This window comes from Leucoraja erinacea, chromosome 33, assembly GCF_028641065.1.
Source record: "Leucoraja erinacea ecotype New England chromosome 33, Leri_hhj_1, whole genome shotgun sequence".
NCBI classification, from domain to species: domain Eukaryota; kingdom Metazoa; phylum Chordata; class Chondrichthyes; order Rajiformes; family Rajidae; genus Leucoraja; species Leucoraja erinaceus.
In genome coordinates, this window is record NC_073409.1 from 7,490,001 (window position 1) to 7,507,175 (window position 17,175).

General features: G+C 46.0%; 1 protein-coding gene across 2 annotated transcripts in view; it reads left to right on the top strand.

Moving 5' to 3' along the window:
* Positions 1-17,175, top strand: part of igdcc3 (immunoglobulin superfamily, DCC subclass, member 3) — a 100,623-nt gene that overhangs the window by 45,920 nt on the left and 37,528 nt on the right. For both annotated transcript variants that reach the window (XM_055661159.1, XM_055661158.1), the window contains exon 3: positions 13,798-13,942. In XM_055661159.1, coding sequence (XP_055517134.1) covers positions 13,798-13,942 — 145 coding nt within the window. The remainder of the gene's footprint in view (positions 1-13,797; positions 13,943-17,175) is intronic.

Genomic DNA, 17,175 nt, shown 5'->3' on the forward strand with positions numbered 1-17,175 from the left:
GCTTGAAGGCTGTTTGGCAAAGTGTGCAGTATTCCCACAGGGCTGGATGTTAATCGAGTTGGGGAGGAGGAGGGGGATGGGGGGGGGGGGGGGGGGGGAGAGGGGGTGCGGATTCTTGATTTGAGGAGAGGTTGGGGCTGCCAGAAACTGATGTGTGGAAAGATAGTATTGAACAGCAGACAGAGGCTTCCCCTGATCATGCTGCCTCTCAGCCGAGGAAAGGTGCCGCCCCCGGACACAGGGAAAGGAAAATATGAGGAGATAATAGAAGCAGATGAACATCACCAGATGTGGCTCCGAGGATTCCCGGCCTCGGTGACAGAAATCCAATAGGGAATCCGGTGTAAGCAGCAAGAGGAGATGGTTCCTGGAAGAGTTTATTAATTGTTTGGATGATATCGGTGTAACAAAGACTTTATAATGAGCACAAGCCCCTTGCATTGTCCCTAGTGTGTAGGATAGAACTAGTGGCTGGGTGATCGATGGTCGGCATGGACTCGCTGGGCAGAAGAGCCTGTTTCCACGCTGTATCTCTAAACTATAAACTAAACTCTTGGCCACCACCATTTATTCAACTTCGCCCCCCTGCCTCTCTCTGTCGTGTGAGCAAATCCTGTCTGTGGCTCCACTTCTGTTACTGTGGCAATGCAAAGGATATTACATTGGTTTGAGATGTGAGCCTTGCCTACCTGGGTAGAATAAGTATGTCGGATGATACACTAACGAACGTGCCTTGCTGCTTAGACACACAAAATTACATGGGCATTTAGCACTATTTACCTCCTGATTTTGTCTTTTACAGTTAAAATTAATGCAGTCTCAATTTCTAATGTTCATTCTGGTGTCAGTGGAATCCTCACTGGGATCTGTGCCCTTGTCAGTATCCTAAGAGCCACAATAATTGTCTATACTCGTTTACATCCCCTTTCCTTTATCATTGTTACTCTTTTGCAGTTTTTCCATTCATTTATTTGATATTGTTCTACGATCACCATCTATATCTCTCATTTTCCCTTCCCTTGACTCTCAATCTGAAGAAGGGTCTCGACCCGAAACGTCACCTATCCCTTTTCTCCAGAGATGCTGTCTGACCTGCTGAGTTACTCCACCTTTTTGTGTTTATCAATGATCGCAACAGTGTTGAGCCCGAACACTGCTTTAGTTTGAATGGGGGAATAAGATACATATCATCATGGTGGCCAGCACTTGGGTGGAGCGCATGAGGTTTCCGTTATTTAAGTGGGACAGGGGCATACTTAACACTCTGGGGGTCCTCAGCACAAGAAATGGGGGGGGGGGGGGGGGTTGGGGTGGGGAATAACTCTGCTTTTGGTCGACATCCCAAAGGGGGGGGTGGCAATAACAGTGCAATCTTAATCTCGGTGCAGAAGACAGTATGGATACATCCAACTGACTAATCTCATTAAGTTTCTGGTACGGATCAGTGTCTCTGAAGATCCATTAAGATTATGATCAGTTATACAATTAAGACTACTGTATTGTTTTTATGGGTTTTGCTAAATTGCTGCCTAGCAAGGACAAAGTAGTAAATCTTGTTAGTTGTACACATTAACACGGAGGGGGCCTTTGAAAAGCAGCAGTTATCAATGTGCTTATTAAAATCAACTAACCTCACAAATAACATGCAGGGAGATTTGTAAAAGGTGCATAAATGAATTCCTTTTTGATGTAGCCACTGTTTGGGATGTCGACGTTATTGGCAAAAGCAGAGTTATTCTCCCACAGCAACTTGATGAAAAAAATTCTTGGACAGTCGCATTTCTTGTGCTGAGGACTTTCAGAGTGTTAAGTAATGCCCCTGTCCCACTTAGGAAAACTGAACGGAAACCTCTGGAGACTTTGCGCTCCACCCAAGGTTTCCGTGCGGTTCCCGGAGGTTTTTGTCAGTCTCCCAGCCTGCTTCCACTACCTGCAACCTCCGGCAATCACCTGCAACCTCCAGGAACCGCACGGAAACCTTGGGTGGGGCGCAAAGTCTCCAGAGGTTTCCGTTCAGGTTTCCTAAGTGGGACAGGGGCATAAGGGAGCACAAATCAAACTGCTGGAGGAACTCAGTGGGTCAATCAGCATCTATGGAGGCAGAGGGATGGTCGACGTTCATTTGGTTTCGACACTTCAGGATCCTGCATCAGGGCTGCATGTGCAGAGGGAAGATAACCAGAATATAGAAGTGAGAGAGAGGGATGATGTTGGGGCCAGAGGATGGGAGGTGGAGACGGTTTTTTTGAGGCCTGTTGGAACAATGTAGAAAAATACTTGCCTGGAAATGTGATTGTCTAATGTGGCTTTGCTCACATTGCAAGGGGACTCCTTCCAGCGAGAGCAGAAGTTCCAAAATATTCACTTTGTCACTTTGGAAATTTGTGTTTTCTCCCTGAAATATTTTTTTCCTGTTGTGACAAAGCACAAATGTATACTTTGGTCTGAAATTAGACTGATCGAGTGATACAGCATGGAAACAGGCCCTTTGGCCCAACTTGCCCACCCCGGCCAACATGTCCCATCTACACTAGTCCCACCTGCCTGCGTTTGGCCCATATCCCGCTACACGTGACAGGAGGTAATGGGAATGTAGGAAAGAACTACAGATGCTGGTTTACACCCAAGATAGACACAAAATGCTTGAGTAACTCAGCGGGACAGGCAGCATCTATGGAGAAAAGGAATGGGTGACGTTTTGGGTCGAGATCCTCTTCAACAACAACTTGTGAAAGATATTTGGACAGGTACATGGACAGGATAGGTTTAGCAGATTGTGGTTCAAACACGGGCAGGTGGGACTAGTGTAGATGGAGACATCTTGGTCATTATGGGCAAGTTGGGTCGATGTGCTGTATTTCTCTACGACTCTCTCTACAGTATGTGGGAAATTCAGGATTTAAAATCCATCCTTGTTTCGAAGCAGTTGCCTCAGCAGGCTCGTGTTTTCCCCCAGGTCCACTTCTGCTGGCTTCATGTTTTTATTCTGTGGACTGAGGTGAGTTTCCAGGCACTGACCCACGTAGCATTCACGGGAGGAATTGGATGAGTTTGGATGTTGGTTTGTAACCTCCCTGGCACTCACATCATACATGTTTTCCTTGTATTCTCACTGACGCAGACTGACAGCAAGAATTGTTTGATTATCGTTGGATCAGGTGGCTACAGGATACGGACATTGAATTCGGGAAACGTTCCTGTATCCTCGCCCAGGAAATTCCAATGCCTCTTTTAATTACCTTTGAGTCCTTGTTTGTGCTTCACCCGAGCATGTACAAGGCAGTAACTTTTCAGTTTTGTCTATTGTTGTCACATATACCAAAGTACAGGGTAAACATTTTTTGTTGCTTGCTATCCAGTCAACGAAAAGACTACACATCATTACAATCAAGCCGTGTACAGATGCACGATAGAGGGTGTAACATGTAGGGCAAGATACATTTAAATATAGTCCCATTAATGATGGTTTGAAGGTCTCCAGTGAGGTAGATGGGAGGTCAGGGCTGCTCTCTAGCTGGTGAGAGGACGGTTCAGTTGCCTGATAACAGCTGGCAAGAAACTATCCCTGAATCTGGAGGTGTGCGTTTTCAAACTCGTATACCTGTTGCCTGATCTATCACAGGAGCCCATTAATTTGCAGGATGCTGATGGCGTTTAATTGTGTACAAACAGACTTTCACAAGTGCTCTCCGCCACGTCCATTCCCCAGGGCTCTACCCCCACTGCGACGAACATCTCCCTATCTAAAATAAACTTTTCTTTCAGTTCTTTTCAAAATCCATTCTGCTTTTGTTTCTGATGCTTTTTCAGTGGCGTTCCCATGCCCTAACAATTCCCTTTCTTTAAAAAAAACTGTCCTGCTCTTGTTGGAAGATTGAAGAGGGGGTCAGGACCATCCATCTTATGTACTTCTTCCCTGTTGCTGGCTGACCTTTCGACCGTTGTGCTAATGGATTTCAGCCGCACTCCATTTCCCTGCCCTGCCCTCTGCATGGCCCGGCCAAGATGTGTGCACGTTGCTCAAACTGTTTTAGATATAAATTGCGACGGTGAACAAAAGTCCAGTGAAGTATGAAAAGAAGTTTGTGACTTGTACCCACGTGTTCAGTTCTTTTCTTCACTGAGCATTTTATAGTCCCCCAGTCATTTCTCACAGGCAGCACCTAAACAAAAGTCAGTGAACAAAGAGTTGGACAACACAATCACATTATAAAATGGTCAGAGTTTATACTGCAGACCATTTGTACGATGAAGCATAGTTGCTCAAAACTAATGCTATACTGCATCACTAACACTCGTGGTTGAATTATACTGAATGTTTACCTCCTGTGTAGTAGCGCCAAGGCAGATTATTAAAGGGCCAGTCCCACGAGCATGCGACTCCATGCAGCAAGCGCGACCCAAGCGACTCCATGCGGCAAGCGCTACCGAACCAGAAGCGGGTGCCGCGTGGAGGTCGAGTGAGTGACATGAAGTGCGAGCGAAGTCCGCGGGAAGTTCGCGCGTGACGTACGGCGTCGAGGCGGCTGCGGGCCGGCGGGCCGTTGCCGCACGGAATTTTTGAACACGGCCAGTTTTTCGGAGCCCCGCGTGATGTCGGGACCAGCTCCGCACAACTCCATATGGCTCCGGCGATCGAAGTGGGACCGGCCCCGCGAGGCCGTACGGCTCAAGCGACCACGTTAAGTAGCGCTTCCCGCAAGAAGTCGCTTAGGTCGCGCTTGCCGCATGGAGTCGCATGCTCGTGGGACAGGCCCTTAATATTGCAGGTCACATCTCTGGCAAACTAAAAATGAGTGCCTCATTTATAACTTTCTGGATCAACTCTACCCAGTATGTGCCATGCCAGGCTAACCAGCCCTTCCATATCTATCTGTCTCCAAAGATGTTAACGTTTGTAACTTAAATGTGTAGGAAGGAACTGCAGATTGATATTTGATATGCCATTTATTGTCACTATACATGTACAATGAGATTAAAAGCAGCTCGTACTCAGATGCTGGTTTACACCGAAGATAGACACAAATTGCTGGAGTAACTCAGCGGGACAGGCAGCATCTCTGGATAGAAGAGATAGGTGACGTTTCGGGTCGAGTCCCTTCTTTAATTGGCTTTGGTAAATTGTCCCTAGTGTGTCGGATAGTGTTGGTGTACGGGGATCGCTGTTTGGTGGGCTGAAGGGCCTGATTCTGTGCTGAATCTTTAAACCAAAACTAAATTAAACTATCAATTTAGCTTTATGTATATACAGAATTTAGATAAATATATAGCTATCTATATGCCCGTTGATCTATAGCTGTTTAGCGGGACTTCACAAACATCTAATGTTATCTATCGTTCTACCTATCCCTCCGTCTGTCTATCTATTTTTTACTTCCTTCATAAAGAAGACGGCTTTAACTAAAATGATCTTCCTCTGTCGTCATTGTCCTTGCTTACGTTCCGAGTTGCAGCTTCCTCAGCGAAGATGTAACTTAATTAAATGCAAATGTTGAAAAGACAGAATACATTATTGGGAATGTCACAGAGGTGTCTGTTTCTCCTCTGTGATCAGGGTTCCATGGCTGCTGCTCTGCAAGGCTGCTGGAGCAGCTCATGTTAATTTGATACAGCACAGAGTTGTTGTCAATTGGATGCTAGTTTAATTAGCTGTCAGCTTCTCTCCCCAATGAATGGTGTGTTGTTTCTGAGCATTGTTTTGCTTCTCATGGTTCATCCATTTCAGAAGCTCCCAAATATTTCAGTACAGTTTTCAAGGAGACTTGTTCTTTGTGCAGCGGGCTGTTTTCACAACTGAAGTGCTGACTGAGTCGGCTGTTCATTCACTCTGCGTATATTTTTCATTTAATGCCTTTCTCCATCCATTAATTACCCCCGAATCTCCTGTGAGTGATTTATAATGCACTGAAGACAGATGCCTGTTTGCAACAGAATTATAGGACCGGCAGACAGTTCATTTCACCACTTCCTTGCGTTCCGTTCCTTCACCCTCGATCAGGAGACATCTTGTATTTGTGTTGCTCCGCTATGAAATATTTTTTTGATATTCAACGAGAGAATGCCCAAACAAGTACAACCACTGAACCATAATTTGGGTTAATTGTCATATCCATAACATTATCCTCACTAACCCCCTGGCCTTTTGCCTGATAACCAAAACCTGGTCACCATTTTCCTTTGATCAGATTAAACGGACTTTTAGTTTTAGCGATACAGAGCGGAAACAGGCCCTTCGGCCCACTGTGTCCGCACCGACCAGTGATCCCCGCACACCAACACTATCCTACACTCACTAGGGACAATTTTGTTTCACATATGCCAAGCCAATTAACCTAGAAACCTGCACGTCTTTGGAGGGTGGGAGGAAACTGAAGATCTCGGAGAAAACCCACGCAGATGACGGGGAGAATGTACAAACTCCATACACACCCGCAGTCAATTTCGAACCCGGGTCTCTGGCGCTGTACGTCAGTAGCTCCCACACTACGCCGCCGAATTTTATGATTGTAAATCATCCCCTCATTCAGGTTCATAAGTTCGAGGAGCTGAAGTAGGCCATTTGGCCCATCAAGTCTACTCCACCATTCAATCATGGCTGATCTGCCTTTCCCTCTCAACCTCATTATCCTGCCTTCTCTCCATAATCCCTGACACCCGTAGCAATCAAGAATTTGTCAATCTCCGCCTCAAAAATATCCATGGATGTGGTCTCCACAGCTGTCTGTGAAGGTTTGTGAAGTTTTTTTTCATCACTCTGGCTCTCTGGCATGACTTGCTGTAACCCCCCCCCTCTTTCCCCCCCACCTCCCCCAACATGCTGGAGCCTCACACATACATCCATATTTCCGACTTTGTTTGAATCCTCCCATCAGTCCCAATCCAAAGCATCACTTGTCCATGTTCTCCAGAGATGCTGCCTGACCTGCTAAGTTGCCCCAGCACTGTGTGTCCTTTATTTTTACAAGCCAGTAACTGCACTACACTTTCTACAATACACTTCCAATGGATTGTTTATTCTATGTAAGGTCCTTTGGGATATTGTGAGGCTCGGGGTGAATGCATGGAATGTGTATCTCCGTGTCCCGTGCCCTGCAACAGCGCCAGTGACTAATGGTGCGGAGCTTTGGTACCTGAGCTGCTTTGACCTCGGGAAGGCTGGCGTTCCTCTTCCGGCTCTTTCACCATATGGTATTGTTTATCGGGAGTGTTATTTGCAGGAGGATTCAAATGTCGCAGACTTAGTGATCCAAGAACGACCTTATGACTGATGTAGGCTGGATAATGGCAGCTTGAATCATGAGTCAGAGTATGTAGGCCCCAAGCCTGAACTAATTAAACTGAGTCTCCGGTCAGGCCCACAGTGAATGCACTGTCTCAGAGAGACATAGAGTCATTTGGACAGATACATGGATAGGAAAGGTTTAGAGGGATATGGGCCCAACACAGGCAGGTGCGACTAGTGTAGATGGGGCATCTTGGTCTAGACTTAGACTTAGATCGTTTATTTGTCATTCAGACCTTTCGGTCTGAACAAAATGTCGTTGCCTGCAGCCATACATGTAATAATAAACAACAAAACACACAATAAACACAAATTAACATCCACCACAGTGAGTTCACCAGGCACCTCCTCACTGTGATGGAGGCAAAAATCTTAGGGTTACTGCTTGTCCCCTCATCTTCTCCCTCTGCGCTGAGGCGATACCCCACCGGGCGATGGTAATCAGTCCTACGGCTCATCGAGCTCCACGAACGGGCCGGTTCAAGCTCCGCGGCCCGGGGTGGTCGAAGCTGCCGCCCTCCAGTCCAGCGGACGCAGCTGTTGCCGCGGGAGCTCCGGACAACAGGCACCAGCCGGCATGGGCAAGTTGGGCTGAAGGGCCCTTTTTCCACACTCTACCACTATGAATCTCTCCGCAGTCTCTTGTATCTCCAGAGAGTTTCAGGCACCACCTGCCCTTTCCCTTTCTGAAATAGGGAAACAGTCAGTTACCAAAGTGAATAATCGTATTATTATAATAGAATTAGTCCTGCGGTTTGTGCAGAATTTGATCAGAGGCTTGGAAACATGCTTGCTGTTTGTGAATTGGCAGAGATTTCAATCACTGCCTCTCACAATTGTTCTTTATGCTCCAGGCACAAATGTTTTATATGCTTGCAAAATCCGAGGCAACGGACTGGTGAATTGTGCTTGTGGCCGAGTGCAAGAAAGCCTCTCACCGGCAGGACTTACCAGAACCATGAGCATTTATATATAGTGTATATTTCTGATAGGACCTTAATTCACAAGGTTAGTGAATCTGTGGAATTCTTTGCCACAGAGGCTAGGCTGTTAACTGATATTTTTATATACAGTAGATAGATTCTTGATCAGTACCGGTGTCAGGGGTTATGGGGAGAAGGCAGGAGAATGGCATTAGGAGGGTGAGATAGATCAGCCATGATTGAATGACGGAGTAGGTTTGATGGGCCGAATGGCCTAATTCTACTCCTATCACTTATGATCTTCCAACTCCCAACTAATCAGTGGACAATCACCTCAGCGTGGCTGCAGTAGTATTGGGAAGTTTGAATCCACAGCCCATAAGTGACTGATGAAGCCGGAGAGTTTTGAGTGGGTGTTTACCGAGCTTGATAAATAAATATTGAGGACTTAAGAGGGTGCCGTAATGTGTCAGAATGCAGGTCAGCCTCCTGCCCTGAGCTCTTATTTATCACCAGCACTGACTTTTCCAGTCAGAAGAGATGCATCCCTGATTCCGTATTTCTTGAAGGTAGACAAAAATGCTGGAGAAACTCGGTGAGTGAGGCAGCACCTATGGAGCGAAGGGAAATAGGCGATGTTTCGGATTGTGACCCTTCTTAAACTGAAGAAGGGTCTCGACCCGAAACGTCACCTATTGCTTCACTCCATAGATGCTGCCTCACCCACTGAGTTTCTCCAGCATTTTTGTCTACCTTCGATTTTTCCAGCATCCGCAGCTCTTTCTTAAAGTATTTCTTAAGGTGATTATAATTCAATTTTTGCATCACATAGTTGCTTGCTTCGAGCCTTTGACCTTGTTTTTGTTCTGATTTAGTACATGTGGATATAATGCTGTTAGGTTAATATTATTACTGCTTTGGTTGGTACAGAATTCAATCAATGACTTGGGCTTTACTTGCTGTTTAGAGAAGGATCGAGGATTTGATCACATGGCTTCTTGTGCTGAGAGCCGCTAATGTTTGCACCACTTCTACAGCAGCACGTCCCCAAATCCATGGTTCCTAGAAAGAACTAAGAACTCCCAAAGCTGTCTGACCCAGGGCAGAGTTATACCTTCCCAATCCCAATTTCCCTTCCCAATCCCTCCTTCCCTTCCAAATCCCACCTTCCCTTCCCAATCCCTCCTTCCCTTCCCAATCCCACCTTCCCTTCCCAATCCCAATTTCCCTTCCCAATCCCTCCTTCCCTTCCCAATCCCAATTTCCCTTCCAAATCCCACCTTCCCTTCCCAATCCCAATTTCCCTTCCCAATCCCACCTTCCCTTCCCAATCCCACCTTCCCTTCCCAATCCCTCCTTCCCTTCTCAATCCAGCATAAAGTTAAACATTCCACCATTTATCCCAGAGCAGAGTTAAATTCTCAAACATAAATTCATAGGTTCATAAGTGATAGGTGCAGAATTGGGCCATTCGGCCCATCAAGTCTACTCTACCATTCAATCATGGCTGATCATTGTAATCTTTCCCTCTTAACCTCATTCTCCAACCTTCTCCCCAAAACCCCTGACACCTGTAATAAGCCCGTATTAAACATGTCTATCCTGGGACAATGGAAAACAGTCTCAATCGCTTTCTGCTTTAGTGTTTAGTGTTTAGAGATACAGCGTGGAAACAGGCCCTTCAGCCCACCAAGTCGATGCCAACCATCGATTACCTATACACTAGTTGCACATTATTCTACTTTCAAATCCTGAACACTATGAGTATTACTTACAGTAGCCAATTAAGCTATAAACCTACACTTCTTTGGAGTGTGGGAGGAAACTTGAGCACCCAGAGAAAATCCACCCGATCACAAGGAGAACGTACAAACTCCGCACAGACAGCACCCGTAGTCAGGATCGAACCTGGGTCTCTGGCGCTGTGAGGCAGTAACTCTACCTCTGTGCCACCGTGCCCCCCCAGACAGTTAGTGTTAAACATTCCAAATTACTGCAAATCCCAGGACTATGTTAAACTTTCCCAATCACTTTAGACACAATTAAACCTGTGGAATGTGTAGAAAGGAAATGCAGATGTTGGTTTACAGCGAAGATGGACACAAAATGCTGGAGTAACTCAGCGGGCCAGGCATCGTCTATGGGGAGAAGGGATGGGTGACGTTTCAGGTCGAGACCCTTCTTCAGACTGAGTCAGGTGAGAGAAAGGTGAGATTGAGACATGGTAAAGATGAGGGAGTGGTGGCCTGGAAAACGGAAGTCATTGAAGAGTGGAAGGGCGTGTGAGGTGTCTTGGACATAGGTCGGTATTAAAGATGAGGGAGTGGGGGTTGAGCCTCTGGAATGTTCTTTGTCCCAAGAAAGAGTTAAATCACTTATTAGCCCAGTTCAGATTTAAACATTCCCACTTGCAGGATGTCCCGGGACAAGGTTAATCTTAGCCAATTATTATGTGTCTAGGGGCCGGTGTCAACATTCACAATTATTGCATGTCCCAGCACAGGGTAATTTAACAATATTTTTTTACTGGTACAAGTTACCATGGGATTAGCAGGATAGTAAATCTACTAATCTCACATAAGGCAGTTGTTACAGTGATTCATCTGTTCAATCAGCTTCAGTACATTGTACATTGGATAGTTTGTATATCAGAACCTGACAGTACAATATAAAGTATTATAATGGCCATTATGGTGGGCAATAAAACATTAATAAGGGCAGTATAGTGGATTACACAGTTGTACAGGGAGCAATATGTTGTACAATAGAGCATTACTGTAAGAATAGGAAGGAACTGCAGATGCTGGTTTGAATCAAAGGTAGACACAAGATGCTGGAGTAACTCAGCGGAACAGGCAGCATCTCTGGAGAGAAGGAATGGGTGATGTTTCGGGTCGAGCTGAAGAAGGGCCTTGGCCCGAAACGTCACCCATTCCTTCTCTCCAGAGATGCTGCCTGTTCCGCTGAGTTACTCCAGCATTTTGTGTCTATCTTCCATTACTGTAAGAGGTCTGGTGTGTCTTATAGTGAGCACAGCAGTTAATAATAGAACAGTACATAGTGCATGGAATGGAACGCCACAGAAATAGACCCTTTGGCCCACATTGTCTTGCCCAACATTATGCTAAATTAAGCTAATCTCTGCCTGCAGGTGATCCACGTCCCCTATTTCCTGCCTATCCATGTTCCTATCTAACAGCTTCTTAAATGCCTCTATACTACCTGCCTCACCAAACCCCCTGGAGGCACGTTTTGGGCTCCCCACTCTCTGGGTAAAAAAGTGACCTCACACATATCCTTTATTTAAACTTTGCCCTTCTCACTGTAGAGCTATACACTCTAGTCAAGGCCAGGGATGAAGAGACTAAAAGAGTGAGATAAGGATCGACAAGGTGACAAATGTGAAGCCAGATGAAGGAATAGGGGGAAGGGGGCAGGGAAAGGGGTGAAATGGGTGTAAATCCAAGTGGGAAACAGGGATAAAATAGGGGAAAAGGGGAGGGTGGGGGAGGGGTTGTTTGCAGGTTTGTTACCTGAAATTGGAGAATTCAATGTTGACACAGTTAGGTTGTGTTGCCCAAGCGGAATATGAAGTGCATTCAAGTAAACCTCTTCTGTACCTTCGACAAAGCCTCCGCATGTTTCCTGTAAGGGGGCAACCAGAACGACATGCAATGCCCCAAATGCAGTCGAACCAATGTCTTATAGAGCTGCACCATGACTTCTTAACTCTTTTTCTCAATGCTCCACCTATGAAGGCAAGCATACCATACGCCTTCTTGACCGCTCTATCCACTCTGTTGCCACTTTCAGGAAGCTCTGGAAACGCTCTTCTGCACCTCAATGCTGTTGAGTTGTTTAAGATGGAATGGCAGATGCTGGAAAAACCGAAGGGAGACAAAAATGCTGGAGAAACTCAGCGGGTGAGGCAGCATCTATGGAGGGAAGGAATAGGTGACGTTTCGGGTCGAGAGCCTTCTTCAGACTCAATGCTGTTGAGGTCCTTTCCATCAACCATTTACCATCCCCTTACATTCAACCACCCAATGTGCAACAGCTCACACTTGCTCACACTAAGGTGAACAATGAGGTGTCGGATGAGGCATTATATAGAACAGTGAGTGTGGTATGATTGTCGATCTGGGCTACGATGCACCCTTATGATGATCAATGTAAGATACATATGTTATAATATATCTTACATTACATACATATGTTACGAGTAGTTCAATATATAACAGAATAGGTTAGTGTGAGAGTATTGTGTACAATATTATGGTATTGTGAGCAAAATTATGTGTATCAATATTATACTGAGTTCGGCATAGAACAGAACAGTGAAGTGAGCTATATTCATACTGTATGTAGAAAGAACTGCAGATGCTGGTTTAAATTGAAGGTAGACATAAAATACTGGAGTAACTCAGCTGTACGGGCAGCATCTCTGGAGAGAAGGAGTAGGTGACGTTTCGTCACCCATTCCTTCTGTCCGGAGATGCTGCCCGTACGGCTGAGTTACTCCAGTATTTTGTGTCTAATAATCATATGTGTACCTTTGTCGCTGAATATCGCATTACATCTAGGATTATGATTTATAGCTCTGCCATGATCCCCATGAGTAACCTGCTGTAATTTGTATTTGCTGTGGAACTTTAATAAGATCGCTCCATAAATCCTAAGCATTATTATTTAATATGCAATATTGCCTTTCAGTTTGCCTGGTGTGAATCCGTGGAATGCAGCTGGTTTTGCAGCGAGCTGTTATCTGGTTTGTGTTATTTCCCACTGGAACCGGAGGACGTTTTACGGATATCGTAAATTCCACTCACTATTCTCTAACCTTTCCAGAACGTGCAATGTAAATGATGTCGTCAGCTGGAAAGATTGTTCGTGATTGTTGACTGAAGACGGGTGGCCAATGGTGGGACCTCAGAGGGTTCCCGTACAGTGTAATGCCCCTTTGCACCATCTTCAGGGTCCGCAAGGGTGGCACGGTGGTGAAGCTGGTAGAGCCACACAGCGCTAGAGACCCAGGTTCGATCCTGACCACGGCTGCTGTCTGTGTGGAGTTCGCACGTTCTCCCTGTGACTGCGTGGGTTTTCACCAGGTGCTTCTGCTTTCACCCACATTCCAACGATGTGCAGGTTTGTAGGTTAATTGACATCTGCAAATTGCCCTCAGTGTACAGGATGCGAAACTGGTATACGGCTGATTGATGGACGGTGTGGGCCTGGTGGTATCCTGTATCTCTAAACTAAATTAAATTAAACTAAACTTAACTAAACTGAACTAAACTAAAAGGTGCAGCAGTGACTGAGTGCTGCCAGGTTGCTTTCCTGTCGAAATATAATCCTTGTATGAAGTAACTGCAGATGCTGGTTTACACCGAAGATCGACACAAAATGCTGGAGTGACTCAGCGGGTCAGGCAGCTTCTTTGGAGAAAAGGAATAGATGACGTTTCAGGTCGAGGCCGTTCTTCTGACTATCTATCTGAACTATGAATCCGTTCCATTGTGTTATGTCCACAAAACAAAATGCTGCCCTTTTCACTTGTCTACTTTCCTAACGTTGACCTTTCTTTTGTCCCAGCTCTGTCGCCGTTCCACGTGCAGCCCCAGTCCATGGTTGTTGAGGAGGGCGGCGTTGCCAGATTTCAGTGCCAAATTCATGGTCTACCAGAACCACTGATCATCTGGCTGAAGAATCGCAGGCCTCTTGAAGCCGGCGATGACAGGTACTGTACACCCAGGGCTGTGCCTGACTCAGGTCCTGCAACAAGCTCTCTTTAACTCTGTGTAGGAAGGAACAGCAGATGCTGATTTAAACCGAAGATAGACACAAAAAGCTGGAGCAAATCAGCGGGACAGGTAGCATCTCTGGAAAGAAGGAACGGGTGACGTTTCGGGTCGAGAGACTGAAGAAGGGTCTCGACCCACAACATCACCCATTCCTTCTCTCCAGAGACGCTACCTGTCCCGCTGAGTTACTCCAGCATTTTCTGCCTATCTTCCCTTTAACTCAGTCTTGACAGGAGCAAGAACACAGACTCCATTGAAATATAATATCACCATTCTTGTTTATCAAAACAGGAGTTAGCACTTCAGTATGAATAAACCTGAAGCCCAACAGTCTCTGCAGGATAGAGTTCCATATTCCTCTCAGAACATATGATGGTGCAGCTGATAGAGCTGCTATCTCACAGCACCAGAGACCCGATTTGATCCTGACCATGGCTGCTGTCTGTGTGGAGTTTAAACATTCTCCCTGTGGCCGATTGGGTTCCCTCCCACATCCCAAAGACGTGTGCGTCTGTGGGTTAATTCACCCTCTGTAAATTGCCCCTTGTGTGCAGTGTGTGGATGTGAAAATAGGATCAGCAGAACCGGTGATCATTGGTCGGCGTGGATTCGGTGGGACGAAGGGCTTGTTTCCGTGCTGGATCTCTGAACTAAACTAAATATTAGCAATCAGTGGAATTCCACTGTCAGTTGTGAGGAGAGATTGGACTGATTGAAGAGTGGAGGCTGGAGCAAAGTTTAATCACGGAGTATAAAAATATGAGAGGTGTAGATAGGTTGAGGGAAAAGGACCGACTGTGGCTTCCCTTGGCAGAAAGGGCAATGAAGAGCTGGCACAGTTGTAACGTTAGAGGGGGCAGAGGGAACCAAGTTCATCCAGATTCAATGGCCGCACTGTCACTTCCAGCTGCAGAATAACTGTTCCAGAGTACAGCGGGGAAACCAGACCCTTCAGACCATTGTCCACATTAACCATTGGCCACTCATTCATGCTTCTTCTTCTTGTGTATGGCGTGCACAGCCTAAAGTTGTACTATTCGATCTATTTGTTTATGCACATCGTGTTGATTGCATTAGTTGAAACAGGGTGGACCATGTGAAGGTTGCAATCTCCCATCCCACATTCATGCTAATCCTACATTAATCCCACTTCTTTTATTCTCCCCCCACTCCACCACACCTCCAGGTTCTGGCCCTTACCTATAGACTAGGGGCAATGTACAGAGGACAAAATAGCCACCATCAGTGAGCACCTGAGGGAATCATCAGATTGAGACTGATGGTGAGGTTGGCTTCTTTAAGTTGGCTTCAGTAAATTGCAGGATAGAGCCAGTGTACGGGTGATTGCAGGTTGGTGTGGACTAGGTGGGCCGAAGGGCCTGATTTCACGCTGTATCTCTAAACTAAACAAATCTAAACTCTCCCCTAGCCCTTACCACTCCCCCAACAACCTCAGTCTGAAGAAGGGTTTCGGCCCAAAATGTTGCCTATTTCCTTCGCTCCATAGATGCTGCTGCACCCGCTGAGTTTCTCCAGCACTTTTGTCAACCTCAGTCCATCCTCCTCCGACCAGATTGAATGGGATTCTGCTGTCGGCAGGAGCGAGGGACGGTGCAAGCAGGGGACATCTGCACCCAGGGTGGAGGACACTTGGTCTCTGCCACTGAGAGAGTTGTGGAACAAGAGGTCAGGGCCATCGAGGTGGGCTCGGGGGACAGTAGAAAGTCGGGCTTCAGTAGCTGAGGACTTCAATCAGCAATAGCAGTAGCTGTGGGAATCATCAGATTGAGACTGATGGTGAGACACCGAGGTATACGATGAGTGTGGACGCACAGGGTCTAGTTCCCCCATGGTTGAATTGGCCCTGCTTGGCTCAGGACTTAATATTATATCCAAGATTAACCTAACTCTGTAACTTCTGGGTGAAAAATATATCCAAATTAAAAGATAACTTTTAAAGGGGAAGATTCATAAAACCTCAAACAGTCTTCGCAAGGTAATGGCCAGGGCACAACAGCACCATTTGATGGAATGAATTGTTACTACATCTACATGGTTGCCAATTTAATGCTCAAAATATTAGTAAGTATAAAAACAGAAATATTTGTATCTGATGCTCATTAAGGAAAATCAATACGTCAAGTAGTTACTAACTCTGAGACAGAGCTCGGACCAACGTGCTTTAATAGATGCAGGTGGTCATCTTTAATGGATTGAGATGATTGGAATCGATCTCAATAGGCTGTGTTTGGGTCCATGTTTAATTTAAGCATTTTGACATGGGTCAATTCTATAAGTACTTATAAAACTAATAGCCAGATAGCCTTAACATCTAGAGGACTGGAGCTTAAAGAAATGGTATTGATGTTACAAATCAATGTTTTCACACAGAGAGTGGTGAATCTCTGGAACTCTCCGCCACAGAATGTAGTTGAGGCCAGTTCATTGGCTATATTTAAGAGGGAGTTAGATGTGGCCCTTGTGGCTAAAGGGATCAGGGGGTATGGAGAGAAGGCAGGTACGGGATACTGAGTTGGATGATCAGCCATGATCCTATTGAATGCCGGTGCAGGCTCGAAGGGCCGAATGGCCTACTCCTGCACCTATTTTCTATGTTTCTATGTTTCTATGGTTGGATCATCTCTGGGCCCCACTCACTGGGAAGGACACAGTGGCTTTGGAGAGAGTGCAATTTAGGTTAAATTGTGGGGAGAGGTATACAAGTAGGTCGGAATGCTCAGAAATCTGGAAGGTTGGGGATTAAGAGAAATGGATGGTGCAGAAAGTGAGAAAGTCCAGAACCTGCCTGTGGTAGTGAATTCCAGAGATTCACCATGCTCTGGCTAAAGAAATTGCTCCCCGTCTCCATTCTAAAGGTACCTGTACATGATTTTATTCCGTGCCTGTGCCCTCTGGTCCGAGACGGTCCCACTCCTAGAAGCATTCTCTCCACAACCTGGGGCCTTGCAGACAATGATGTGGAGTTAGACCATGCTAATGCCATGGTGTGGTGGGAGAACCTTGAGTGCTTCTCAATTGTGTGTCTTCATGGAAGAAGTGACCTGATGGAGCTGTGGTTTATGTAGAAATGAAAACCATCTGGTTCAGGGGGCAGCATAGTGACACAGGGGTAGAGTTGCTGCCTTTACAGCGCCAGAGACCCAGGTTC